At 46.7% G+C, this 13,367-nt stretch overlaps 1 protein-coding gene across 4 annotated transcripts in view; it reads right to left on the bottom strand.

The window, feature by feature from the left end:
• Positions 1-739: 739 nt before the first annotated feature.
• LOC124265112 overlaps positions 740-13,367 on the bottom strand; it is a 41,220-nt gene continuing 28,592 nt past the window's right edge. For all 4 annotated transcript variants that reach the window (XM_046699905.1, XM_046699903.1, XM_046699902.1 and 1 more), the window contains 2 exons: positions 10,558-10,779; positions 740-833 (listed from right to left, as the gene is read on the bottom strand). In XM_046699905.1, coding sequence (XP_046555861.1) covers positions 826-833; positions 10,558-10,779 — 230 coding nt within the window. In that variant the 3' untranslated portion in view covers positions 740-825. The remainder of the gene's footprint in view (positions 834-10,557; positions 10,780-13,367) is intronic.

The following is a 13,367-nucleotide window of genomic DNA, read 5'->3' as shown; positions in this document are numbered from 1 at the left end:
CAAACACCCAGTTGCGGGTACAGCAACGTGCAGTAAACATGGACAAGTACTATGACTATGTGTCCCAGTCCAACCAGCTGTAAATGGGTACCTCGTAAAGATGGGAACGCCACACTAACTAGGTGCGCCTAGTGGCTGCAAGAGTTGTATAATCCCCGGGGAGTTGAGATTGACAATACGATGTGCCGCTGAGATTGACATCCAGTGAACGAGGGAAAAACAAAGCGCCTTTGAGCAGCTGAGCTGAGCTGGATATCGGCGCTATACAAATGTTACTATGTAAGTATGTATGTATGTAGTCCAGATGTGAAGGAAACTTTTAGGTGATGCACTTGAAGGTTTTGTGTTTGTGTTTTGGTGCAGGTGTGAAGGAAGCTTATCAGGTGATGTACATGAAGGTTGTGTCATGGTGGTTTATGTTCTAGCGCAGGTGTGAAGGAAGCTTATAAGGTGATGTCCTTGAAAATGTTGGCATGCTGGCTTGTGTTCTAGCGCAGGTGTGAAGGAAGCTTGTTACATGTAGGTGATGTACTTGAAGGTTTTGTCAAGCTGGTTTGTGTTCTAGTGCAGGTGTAAAGGAATCTTGTTGAGTGATGTACTTGAAGGTTTTTGTAATGCTGGTTTGTGCAGATGAGAACAGGTGACGGACCGAAGAACTGTGTTGGCTTGTGTGAAATCCAATTTGACACTGTTTGTCCATTGACAATTCGGCTTCAGTTGGTAGACAACAACGGAGCAGTTAGTTTCAAACAACTGATGTATTTACATTTTACATATGGTTGTGCGTACAGTAGCTGCCTTCACTCCAGGTAGTCCGTTATGTCATCACCGCCCTGTAAATATAAACTTGCATATGGCGAAAGGGACAAGTCATACCAAGACACAGAAAGACATTCAAATTGACCATCCCTCAAATGAAAAGGTAGAAAGGCATATATTTATTCTTGCATAGAGCCATGCTCACACGAAGTCAAAACAGCTATCCAGCCTGTCAGTCATATAGCCACACATCCAAGCTTAAGAATCACCTAAATGGAGTCGCACCTGTCGACTCACCCAAATGCAGTCACACTTCTAATATCACTTAAATGCAGTCACACCGCTAGTCCCACATACATGCAGTCACATCTTTAGTCCGACCTACATGCAGTCACACTCCTAGTGTTACCTACATGCAGTCACACCTCTAGTCTCACCCACACGGAGTCACACCTCTAGTCTCACCCACATGCAGTCACACCTCTAGTCTTACCTACATACAGTCACACCCCTAGTCTAGTCTCACCTACATGCAGTCACACCTCTAGTCTCACCTACATACAGTCACACCTCTAGTCTCACCTACATGCAGTCACACCTCTAGTCTCACCTACATGCAGTCACACCTCTAGTCTCACCTACATGCAGTCACACCTCTAGTCTCACCTACATGCAGTCACACCTCTAGTCTCACCTACATGCAGTCACACTCTAGTCTCACCTACATGCAGTCACACACTTCTAGTCTCACCTACATGTAGTCACACCTCTAGTCTCACCTGCATGCCTCTAGTCACACGCCTCTAGTCTCACCTACATGCAGTCACACCTCTAGTCTCACCTACATGCAGTCACACCTCTAGTCTCACCTACATGCAGTCACACCTCTAGTCTCACCTACATGCAGTCACACCTCTAGTCTCACCTACATGCAGTCACACCTCTAGTCTCACCTACCTACATGCAGTCACACATGCAGTCTAGTCTCACCCTACATGCAGTCACACCTCTAGTCTCACCTACATGCAGTCACACCTCTAGTCTCACCTACATGCAGTCTCACACCTCTCAGTCTCTAGTCTCACCACCTACATGCAGTCACACCCCTAGTCTCACTCTACATGCAGTCACACCTCTAGTCTCACCTACATGCAGTCACACCTCTAGTCTCACTTTACATGCAGTCACACCTCTAGTCTCACCTACATGCAGTCACACCTCTAGTCTCACCACACTAAATGCAGTCACACTCTAGTCTCACCTACATGCAGTCACACCTCTAGTCTCACCTACATGCAGTCACACCTCTAGTCTCACCTACATGCAGTCACACCTCTAGTCTCACTTACATGCAGTCACACCTCTAGTCTCACCTACATGCAGTCACACCTCTAGTCTCACCTACATGCAGTCACACCTCCCTGTCTCACACTCTCTCCTACATGCAGTGCAGTCACACCTCTAGTCTCTCCTTAAATGCAGTCACACCTCTAGTCTCACCTACATGCAGTCTCACCTAGGTGCAGTCACCTCTAGTCTCACTTAAATGCTCTAGTCACACCTCTAGTCTCACCTACATGCAGTCACACCTCTAGTCTCACCTACATGCAGTCACACCTCTAGTCTCACCTACATGCAGTCACACTCTCTAGTCTCACCTCTCACATGCAGTCACACCTCTAGTCTCTCACCTACATGCAGTCACACCTCTAGTCTCACCTACATGCAGTCACACCTCTAGTCTCACCTACATGCAGTCACACCTCTCTGGTCTCACCTACATGCAGTCACACCTCTAGTCTCACTTACATGCAGTCACACACCTCTAGTCTCACCTACATGCAGTCACACACTTCTAGTCTCACCTACATGCAGTCACACTCTAGTCTCTCACCTACATGGCAGTCACACACCTCTAGTCTCACCTACATGCAGTCACACCTCTAGTCTCACCTACATGCAGTCACACCTCTAGTCTCACCTACATGCAGTCACACCTCTAGTCTCACCAGTACATGTAGTCACACCTCTAGCCTCTAGTCTCACCTACATGCAGTCACACCTCTAGTCTCACCTACCTACATGTCAGTCACACACCTCTAGTCTCACCTACATGCAGTCACACACCTCTAGTCTCACCTACATGCAGTCACACTCTCTAGTCTCACCTCTACATGCAGTCACACCTCTAGTCTCACCTACATGCAGTCACATTCACCTCAGTACCTCTCACTCACCATGCAGTCACACCTCTAGTCTCACCTACACAGTCACACCTCTAGTCACACCTTCTAGTCTCACCTACATGCAGTCACACACCTCTAGTCTCACCTACATGTAGTCACACCTCTAGTCTCACCTACATGCAGTCACACCTCTAGTCTCACCTACATGCAGTCACACCTCTAGTCTCACCTACATGCAGTCACACACCTCTAGTCTCACCTACATGCAGTCACACTTCTAGTCTCACCTACATGCAGTCACACCTCTAGTCTCACCTACATGCAGTCACACCTCTAGTCTCACCTACATGCAGTCACACCTCTAGTCTCACCTACATGTAGTCACACCTCTAGTCTCACCTACATGCAGTCACACCTCTAGTCTCACCTACATGCAGTCACACCTCTAGTCTCACCTACATGCAGTCACACCTCTAGTCTCACTTACATGCAGTCACACCTCTAGTCTCACCTACATGCAGTCACACCTCTAGTCTCACCTACATGCAGTCACACCTCTAGTCTCACCTACATGCAGTCACACCTCTAGTCTCACTCTACATGCAGTCACACCTCTAGTCTCACCTACATGCAGTCACACATGCAGTCACATCTCTAGTCTCACCTACATGCAGTCACACCTCTAGTCTCACCTACATGCAGTCACACCTCTAGTCTCACCTACATGCAGTCACACCTCTAGTCTCACCTACATGCAGTCACACCTCTAGTCTCACCTACATGCAGTCACACCTCTAGTCTCACCTACATGCAGTCACACCTCTAGTCTCACCTACATGCAGTCACACCTCTAGTCTCACCTACATGCAGTCACACTTCTAGTCTCACCTACATACAGTCACACCCTCTAGTCTCACCTACATGCAGTCACACTTCTAGTCTCACCTACATGCAGTCACACCTCTATGCAGTCACCTACATCTAGTCTCACTCTACACCTCTAGTCTCACACCTACATGCAGTCACACACTCTAGTCTCACCTACATGCAGTCACACCTCTAGTCTCACTCTACATGCAGTCACACTCTAGTCTCACCTACATGCAGTCACACCTCTAGTCTCACCTACATGCAGTCACACCTCTAGTCTCACCTTACATGCAGTCACACCTCTAGTCTCACCTACATGCAGTCACACTCTAGTCTCACCTACATGCAGTCACACCTCTAGTCTCACCTCCACATGCAGTCACACCTCTAGTCTCACCTACATGCAGTCACACCTCTAGTCTCACCCTACATGCAGTCACACCTCTAGTCTCACCCTACATGTCACACCTCTAGTCTCACCTACATGCAGTCACACCTCTAGTCTCACCTACATGCAGTCACACCTAGTCTCTAGTCTCACCTCCCCATGCAGTCACACACTCTAGTCTCACCTACATGCAGTCACACCTCTAGTCTCACCTACATGCAGTCACACTTCTAGTCTCACCTACATGCAGTCACACCTCTAGTCTCACCTACATGCAGTCACACCTCTAGTCTCACCTACATGCAGTCACACCTCTAGTCTCACCTACATGCAGTCACACCTCTAGTCTCACCTACATGCAGTCACACCTCTAGTCTCACCTACATGCAGTCACACCTCTAGTCTCACCTACATGCAGTCACACCTCTAGTCTCACCTACATGCAGTCACACTTCTAGTCTCACCTACATGCAGTCACACCTCTAGTCTCACCTACATGCAGTCACACCTCTAGTCTCACCTACATGCAGTCACACCTCTAGTCTCACCTACATGCAGTCACACCTCTAGTCTCACCTACATGCAGTCACACTTCTAGTCACACTAGTTCACCTACATGTAGTCACACCTCTAGTCTCACCTACATGTAGTCACACCTCTAGTCTCACCTACATGCAGTCACACCTCTAGTCTCACCTACATGCAGTCACACCTCTAGTCTCACCTACATGCAGTCACACCTCTAGTCTCACCTACATGCAGTCACACTCTAGTCTCACCTACATAGTCTCACCTACATGCAGTCACCACATGTAGTCACACCTCTACCTCACCTACATGCAGTCACACTTCTAGTCTCACCTACATGCAGTCACACCTCTAGTCTCACCTACATGCAGTCACACTCTAGTCTCAATTCACCATATGCAGTCACACCTCTAGTCTCACCTACATGCAGTCACACCTCTAGTCTCACCTACATGCAGTCACACTTCTAGTCTCACCTACATGCAGTCACACCTCTAGTCTCACCTACATGCAGTCACACCTCTAGTCTCACCTACATGCAGTCACACTTCTAGTCTCACCTACATGCAGTCACACCTCTAGTCTCACCTACATGCAGTCACACCTCTAGTCTCACTCTACATGCAGTCACACCTCTAGTCTCACCTACATGCAGTCACACCTCTAGTCTCACCTACATGCAGTCACACCTCTAGTCTCACCTACATGCAGTCACACCTCTAGTCTCACCTACATGCAGTCACACCTCTAGTCTCACCTACATGTAGTCACACCTCTAGTCTCACCTACATGCAGTCACACCTCTAGTCTCACCTACATGCAGTCACACCTCTAGTCTCACCTACATGCAGTCACACCTCTAGTCTCACCTACATGCAGTCACACCTCTAGTCTCACCTACATGCAGTCACACCTCTAGTCTCACCTACATGCAGTCACACCTCTAGTCTCACCTACATGCAGTCACACCTCTAGTCTCACCTACATGTAGTCACACCTCTAGTCTCACCTACATGCAGTCACACCTCTAGTCTCACCTACATGCAGTCACACCTCTAGTCTCACCTACATGCAGTCACACCTCTAGTCTCACCTACATGCAGTCACACCTCTAGTCTCACCTACATGCAGTCACACCTCTAGTCTCACATGCAGTCACACCCTCTCTAGTCTCACCACTCCCATGGTCACACCTCTAGTCTCACCTACATGTAGTCACACCTCTAGTCTCACCTACATGCAGTCACACCTCTAGTCTCACCTACATGTAGTCACACCTCTAGTCTCACCTACATGCAGTCACACCTCTAGTCTCACCTACATGCAGTCACACCTCTAGTCTCACCTACACATGCAGTCACACCTCTAGTCTCACCTCACATGCAGTCACACCTCTAGTCTCACCTACATGCAGTCACACCTCTAGTCTCTACATGTAGTCACACCTCTAGTCTCACCTACATGGAGTCACACACTCTAGTCTCACCTACATGCAGTCACACTCTCTAGTCTCACCTACATGCAGTCACACCTCTAGTCTCTCACCTACATGCAGTCACACTCTAGTCTCACCTACATGTAGTCACACACCTCTAGTCTCACCTACATGCAGTCACACCTCTGCCCCTAGTCTCACCTACACATGCAGTCACACCCACATGCAGTCTCACCTCTAGTCTCATTACATGCAGTCACACTTCTAGTCTCTCACATAGTCTCACCTCTAGTCTCATCTTACATGCAGTCACACCTCTAGTCTCACCTACATGCAGTCACACTTCTAGTCTCACCTACATGCAGTCACACCTCTAGTCTCACCTACATGCAGTCACACCTTCTAGTCTCACCTACATGTAGTCACACCTCTAGGCTCACCTACATGCAGTCACACCTCTAGTCTCACCTACATGTAGTCACACCTCTAGTCTCACCTACATGCAGTCACACCTCTAGTCTCTCCCCTACATGCAGTCACACCTCTAGTCTCACCTACATGCAGTCACACCTCTAGTCTCACCTACATGCAGTCACACCTCTAGTCTCACCTACATGCAGTCACACTTCTAGTCTCACCTACATGCAGTCACACCTCTAGTCTCACCTACATGCAGTCACACCTCTAGTCTCACCTACATGCAGTCACACCTCTAGTCTCACCTACATGCAGTCACACCTCTAGTCTCACCTACATGCAGTCACACCTAGTCTCACCTCTAGTCTCACCTACATGCAGTCACACCTCTAGTCTCACCTACATGCAGTCACACCTCTAGTCTCACCTACATGCAGTCACACCTCTAGTCTCACCTACATGCAGTCACACCTCTAGTCTCACCTACATGCAGTCACACCTCTAGTCTCACCTACATGCAGTCACACCTCTAGTCTCACCTACATGCAGTCACACCTCTAGTCTCACCTACATGCAGTCACACCCCTAGTCTCACCTACATGCAGTCACACCTCTAGTCTCACCTACATGGAGTCACACCTCTAGTCTCACCTACATGCAGTCACACCTCTAGTCTCACCTACATGGAGTCACACCTCTAGTCTCACCTACATGCAGTCACACCTCTAGTCTCACCTACATGCAGTCACACCTCTAGTCTCACCTACATGCAGTCACACCTCTAGTCTCACCTACATGCAGTCACACCTCTAGTCTCACCTACATGCAGTCACACCTCTAGTCTCACCTACATGCAGTCACACCTCTAGTCTCACCTACATGCAGTCACACCTCTAGTCTCACCTACATGCAGTCACACCTCTAGTCTCACCTACATGCAGTCACACCTCTAGTCTCACCTACATGCAGTCACACCTCTAGTCTCACCTACATGCAGTCACACCTCTAGTCTCACCTACATGCAGTCACACCTCTAGTCTCACCTACATGCAGTCACACCTCTAGTCTCACCTACATGCAGTCACACTCTCTAGTCTCACCTACATGTAGTCACACCTCTAGTCTCACCTACATGCAGTCACACCTCTAGTCTCACCTACATGCAGTCACACCTCTAGTCTCACCTACATGCAGTCACACCTCTAGTCTCACCTACATGCAGTCACACCTCTAGTCTCACCTACATGTAGTCACACCTCTAGGCTCACCTACATGCAGTCACACCTCTAGTCTCACCTACATGCAGTCACACCTCTAGTCTCACCTACATGCAGTCTAGTCTCACTTCATAGTCTCACCTTAGTCTCATGTAGTCTACATCAGTCACACCTCTAGTCTCACCTACATGCAGCAGTCTCTAGTCTCTCTACATGCAGTCACACTCCACCTACATGCAGTCACACCTCTAGTCTCACTCCACATGGAGTCACACCTCTAGTCACACCTCATTCTACATGCAGTCACACCCTCTAGTCTCACTACATCTACCCCTCTAGTCTCACCTACATGCAGTCACACCCTCTAGTCTCACTACATGCAGTCACACCTCTAGCTCACTAGTCTCACCTACATGCAGTCACACTCTAGTCTCACTCCACCTACATGCAGTCACACCTCTAGTCTCACCTACATGTAGTACATGCTAGTCTCACCTCCTACATAGTCTCTAGTCTCACCTACATGCAGTCACACCTCTAGTCTCACACTTACATGCAGTCACACCTCTAGGCTCACCTACATGCAGTCACACCTCTAGTCTCACCTACATGCAGTCACACCTCTAGTCTCACCTACATGCAGTCACACCTCTAGTCTCACCTACATGTAGTCACACCTCTAGTCTCACCTACATGCAGTCACACCTCTAGTCTCACCTACATGCAGTCACACCTCTAGTCTCACCTACATGCAGTCACACTCTCTAGTTCCTACATGCAGTCACACAGTCACACCTCTAGTCTCACCCCACATGCAGTCACACCTCTAGTCTCACTCTCATGCAGTCACACCTCTAGTCTCACCTACATGCAGTCACACCTCTAGTCTCACTCTTACATGCAGTCACACCTCTAGTCTCACATGCAGTCACATGCAGTCTCACACCTAGTAGTTCCTAGTCTCAATTCCACATGCAGTCACACCTCTAGTCTCACCTACATGCAGTCACACCTCTAGTCTCACCCTACATGCAGTCACACCTCTAGTCTCACCTACATGCAGTCACACCTCTAGGCTCACTCACATAGTGTCACTCTAGTCTACATGCTACATGTCACACACTTCTAGTCTCACCTACATGCAGTCACACCTCTAGTCTCACTCTACATGCAGTCACACCTCTAGTCTCACCTACATGCAGTCACACTCTAGTCTCACCTACATGCAGTCACACTTCTAGTCTCACCTACATGCAGTCACACTTCTAGTCTCACCTACATGTAGTCACACACCTCTAGTCTCACCTACTAGTCTCACCTCTAGTCTACATGCAGTCACACCTCTAGTCTCACCTACATGCAGTCACACCTCTAGTCTCACCTACATGCAGTCACACCTCTAGTCTCACCTACATGCAGTCACACCTCTAGTCTCACCTACATGCAGTCACACCTCTAGTCTCACCTACATGGAGTCACACTTCTAGTCTCACCTACATGCAGTCACACCTCTAGTCTCACCTACATGCAGTCACACCTCTAGTCTCACCTACATGGAGTCACACCTCTAGTCTCACTCCTACATGCAGTCACACCTCTAGTCTCACCTCTAGTCTCACCTCTAGGCTCACCTACATGCAGTCACACTTAGTTTCTAGTCTCACCTACATGCAGTCACACCTCTCACCCTCTACATGCTCACTCTAGTCTCACCTACATGCAGTCACCTACACCTCTAGTCTCACCTCTCTCATGCAGTCACACCTCTAGTCTCACCTACATGCAGTCACACCTCTAGTCTCACCCCTACATGCAGTCACACCTCTAGTCTCACCTACATGCAGTCACACCTCTAGTCTCACCTACATGCAGTCACACCTCTAGTCTCACCTACATGCAGTCACACCTCTAGTCTCACCTACATGCAGTCACACCTCTAGTCTCACCTACATGCATGCAGTCACACCCTAGTCAGTCACACCTCTAGTCTCACCTACATGCAGTCACACCTCTAGTCTCGCCTACATGCAGTCACACCTCTAGTCTCACCTACATGGAGTCACACCTCTAGTCTCACCTACATGCAGTCACACCTCTAGGCTCACCTACATGCAGTCACACCTCTAGTCTCACCTACATGCAATCAGTCACACCTCTAGTGTCACCTACATGCAGTCACACCTCTAGTCTCACCTACATGCAGTCACACCTCTAGTCTCACCTACATACAATGCATTCCCCTCACATGCAGTCACACCCCTAGTCTCACCTACTTGCAGTCATACCTCTAGTCTCACCTCCATGTAGTCACACCTCTAGTCTCACCTACATGCATTGACGCCTCTAGTCTCACTTCAATGCAGGCACACCTCTAGTCGCACCTACATGGAGTCACACCTCTAGTCTCACCTACATGGAGTCACACCTCTAGGCTCACCTACATGGAGTCACACCTCTAGTCTCACTTCAATGCAGGCACACCTCTAGTCTCACCTACATGGAGTCACACCTATAGGCTCACCTACATGCAGTCACACCTCTAGTCTCACCTACATGGAGTCACACCTCTAGTCTCATCTACATGGAGTCACACCTCTAGGCTCACCTACATGTAGTTTGGAACTGCTGCACTCACTGACTATGACATTGTCTGGAGCCTGCTTCGTAACATTGAAGTTGGGTACTGCCACACTCAATGACGTTGATAGTGTTTAGGGTGTGGTTCTTTGTATTAAAGTTGGGTACTGCCATACTCACCGACGGCGATACCGACATGGGTGTGGTTTGTGTTATTAAAGTTAGGTCCAGCGGTGATACAGAACCTATTGCACGTGAACAGAGCCTCTACAGTGATGTTGCCTTTGGCGCCTAAAATGGTCGGTTGGTCATCGAGGTTGCCACTGAGACAATTGGAGATGCACTGCAGGAACCAGTTGACTCGTTGCGTTGACAAGTGGGCGTCATCAAATGTGGATTTAACTGAATTTGAATAAGTCACGCTGACGTCATGCAATCCTAAGACTAAGAGAGTGATTGAGTATGGTTTAGCAATATTCCAGCAATATTCCCGCAATAGTCCAGCAATATCACCAGAAATGTTCACACATTGTACCCATTTGACAAATTGAACCAGGGTGTTTTTTTGTGACGAATAACGATTTAATCATTACCCTACCCCATCACGCTGTAATCCAGAGATATGCTTCGAGGTTGATCTTTGAATCTGAGATGTTTTGATGCAGCATTATGTGTAGCTACACAGCTGTGGTCACGCTGCAGGAGGTCTACCTCTTACACTAAGTTTACAGCGAGGAGAGTACACCATAACATCATGTCAAGGAGGTTGTAAAGTAAATTCAAATAGTAACAGCAGGCATGAATTACAAACACTGTTAAATGTAGACAAATATTTTGTTACACCATACAGAGAAAAAAAACACGCCACGTATTTACTTATCGATACAAGTTCAACTGTGCAACAATTATTATTTAACATCTGGATATAATATACGTCGAATGACAAAAGGCCATGCCTGCTATATGACAGACATAAATACATTTTAGTCAATTCATATGCTAATGTATAAAGAAAAAAATTTTGCAAATTGTGTCTCGTTCACGATGAAGCAAAATATTCCATGATAAATATACATAAAGATATTTTATACGGTCTGATCTTATCGCAGATAAGGAAAATCATTTGCTAAAAAAATAGTTCAATACTGATATTTTCACAAGTACGTTTTAAAACTGGCCATGTTGTCAATGGGTAGGTCAAGGAATGGGATGTCCGTCTGGATTTTAACATTCTGTACCAACGACCTCCTTTATGAACTTGGGAGATCCTGGTTACAATTCACATTCAGCAAACCATTCTTGTCGTAAAAGGCGACCTACGGGATCGGGTAGTCAGGCTCGCTACATTGATTCACACATGTCATCGTATCCCATTTGCATTGATCGATGCTCATGTTGTTGATCACTGGTCTGGACTATCTTGTGCAGGCTCGAATATTTACAGTCCGCCGCCATATAGCTGGAATATTGCTGAGTGCGGCGTTTACAACAACCAAACTAACTAACATCAACTCTCAGAATTAGTACAATAAGAGCAAAGAAATATTATGAATATGCAAACCGGTTATCAAAAGTTTGTATATATTTATCTTGAACACTAATAACGATTTATCCAGTAATATTTTGGGTGAATTCGGACGCAAAACTGCAATCGACAGGTTTGAGTTAAACTGGTTACTTAAACCGACATTCGCCTCGATGTTCAAACGACAGTTGGGGCGGTGGGGTAGCCTGGTGGTTAAAGTGTTCGCTTGTCGATTCTGGTCGATTCCTCACATGGGTGCAATGTGTGAAACCCTTTGCTGAAATAATGCTAAACACGGCGGAAAAGAACACTCATTCACTCCCTCCCTCACTCACTCAAACGACAGTGATCAAAATATCGAGGATTGTCGGGGAGGATTTTCGTTCATCTTATTTACACAAATGTGTCATGTGAATAATTAGACACAAACTGACAAGCTGCAATTTGCTATTTGATTTGATGTTGCAATAATTAGTCAGATATGCAGATAAACACGTTTTAGTTATTTTACCACAGTTTTAGTGTGAAGCAGGTCTGAACCGTATATAGCTTCTGTCAAATTTACCAAGGCCTATTTCTGAATCCCATATTCCCCGACATATTCCTTCTGTGCGATCATCCTTCCATGCAGAACACTGCTGTGGTAATCTGTCCAGGCATACCTGTTGTACCTAAATTTCCAAATGCATATCCCTGCTGTACCTTAAATTTCCTGTACTGTAAAATTATTGTCCGCCTGAGAGGGTACGTAAGTCCCAAAACTCTCAAAGTAAAATATAAATTTACCACATTTTAAACGTAGTATTTTTGTTATTTTAACTCTCGGCTAAATATTCCCACAATCGCCAGCGACTGAAGGGATGGTGTAAATCCAGCTAGGGCCCATATAGTTAGCAAAAGTAATGTAAGTCCCCATAGTTCATAGTATGGTGATCTACCTTCAGTTGTTGGCGATCTATAGCCCGTGTTTTATACTGTATTGTCTTCTTTAATTGGAATGTTTAAGCTTTGCTCGCTAGTTTTATATTCATATCTGTGATATTCTAATGTTTTCACTGTCCATCGTCGACAGGTTTTACTCTTCTAAATGTTTTCACTTGTTCTTGTATAAATTGTTTTCGTCACGATATGGCTGAGATATTGCCGATGTGACGTTAAATATTAACTCACTCACTCACTTAATTTCCTTATGTATATTCCTGCTGTGCCTTAATTTCACCATACATATTCCTTCTGTACCTTAAGTTCCCCATACATATCCCTGATGCACCTTATTTTTCCGTGCATATTCCTTCTGTACCTTAATTTCCCCATTCGTATCCCTGCTATACATTAATTTCCCCCATGCATATCCCTGCTATACATTAATTCCCCCATGCATATCCCTGCTATACCTTCATTTCCCGATACATTTCCCTGCTATACTTTAATTTCCCCCATACACATCCCTGCTATACCTTCATTT

This window comes from Haliotis rubra, unplaced genomic scaffold (genome assembly GCF_003918875.1).
Source record: "Haliotis rubra isolate DU_JTF1 unplaced genomic scaffold, ASM391887v1 Scf96, whole genome shotgun sequence".
NCBI classification, from domain to species: domain Eukaryota; kingdom Metazoa; phylum Mollusca; class Gastropoda; order Lepetellida; family Haliotidae; genus Haliotis; species Haliotis rubra.
The sequence above is the reverse complement of the archived record's forward strand: the minus strand, read 5'-3'. Positions and strand labels throughout refer to the sequence as shown.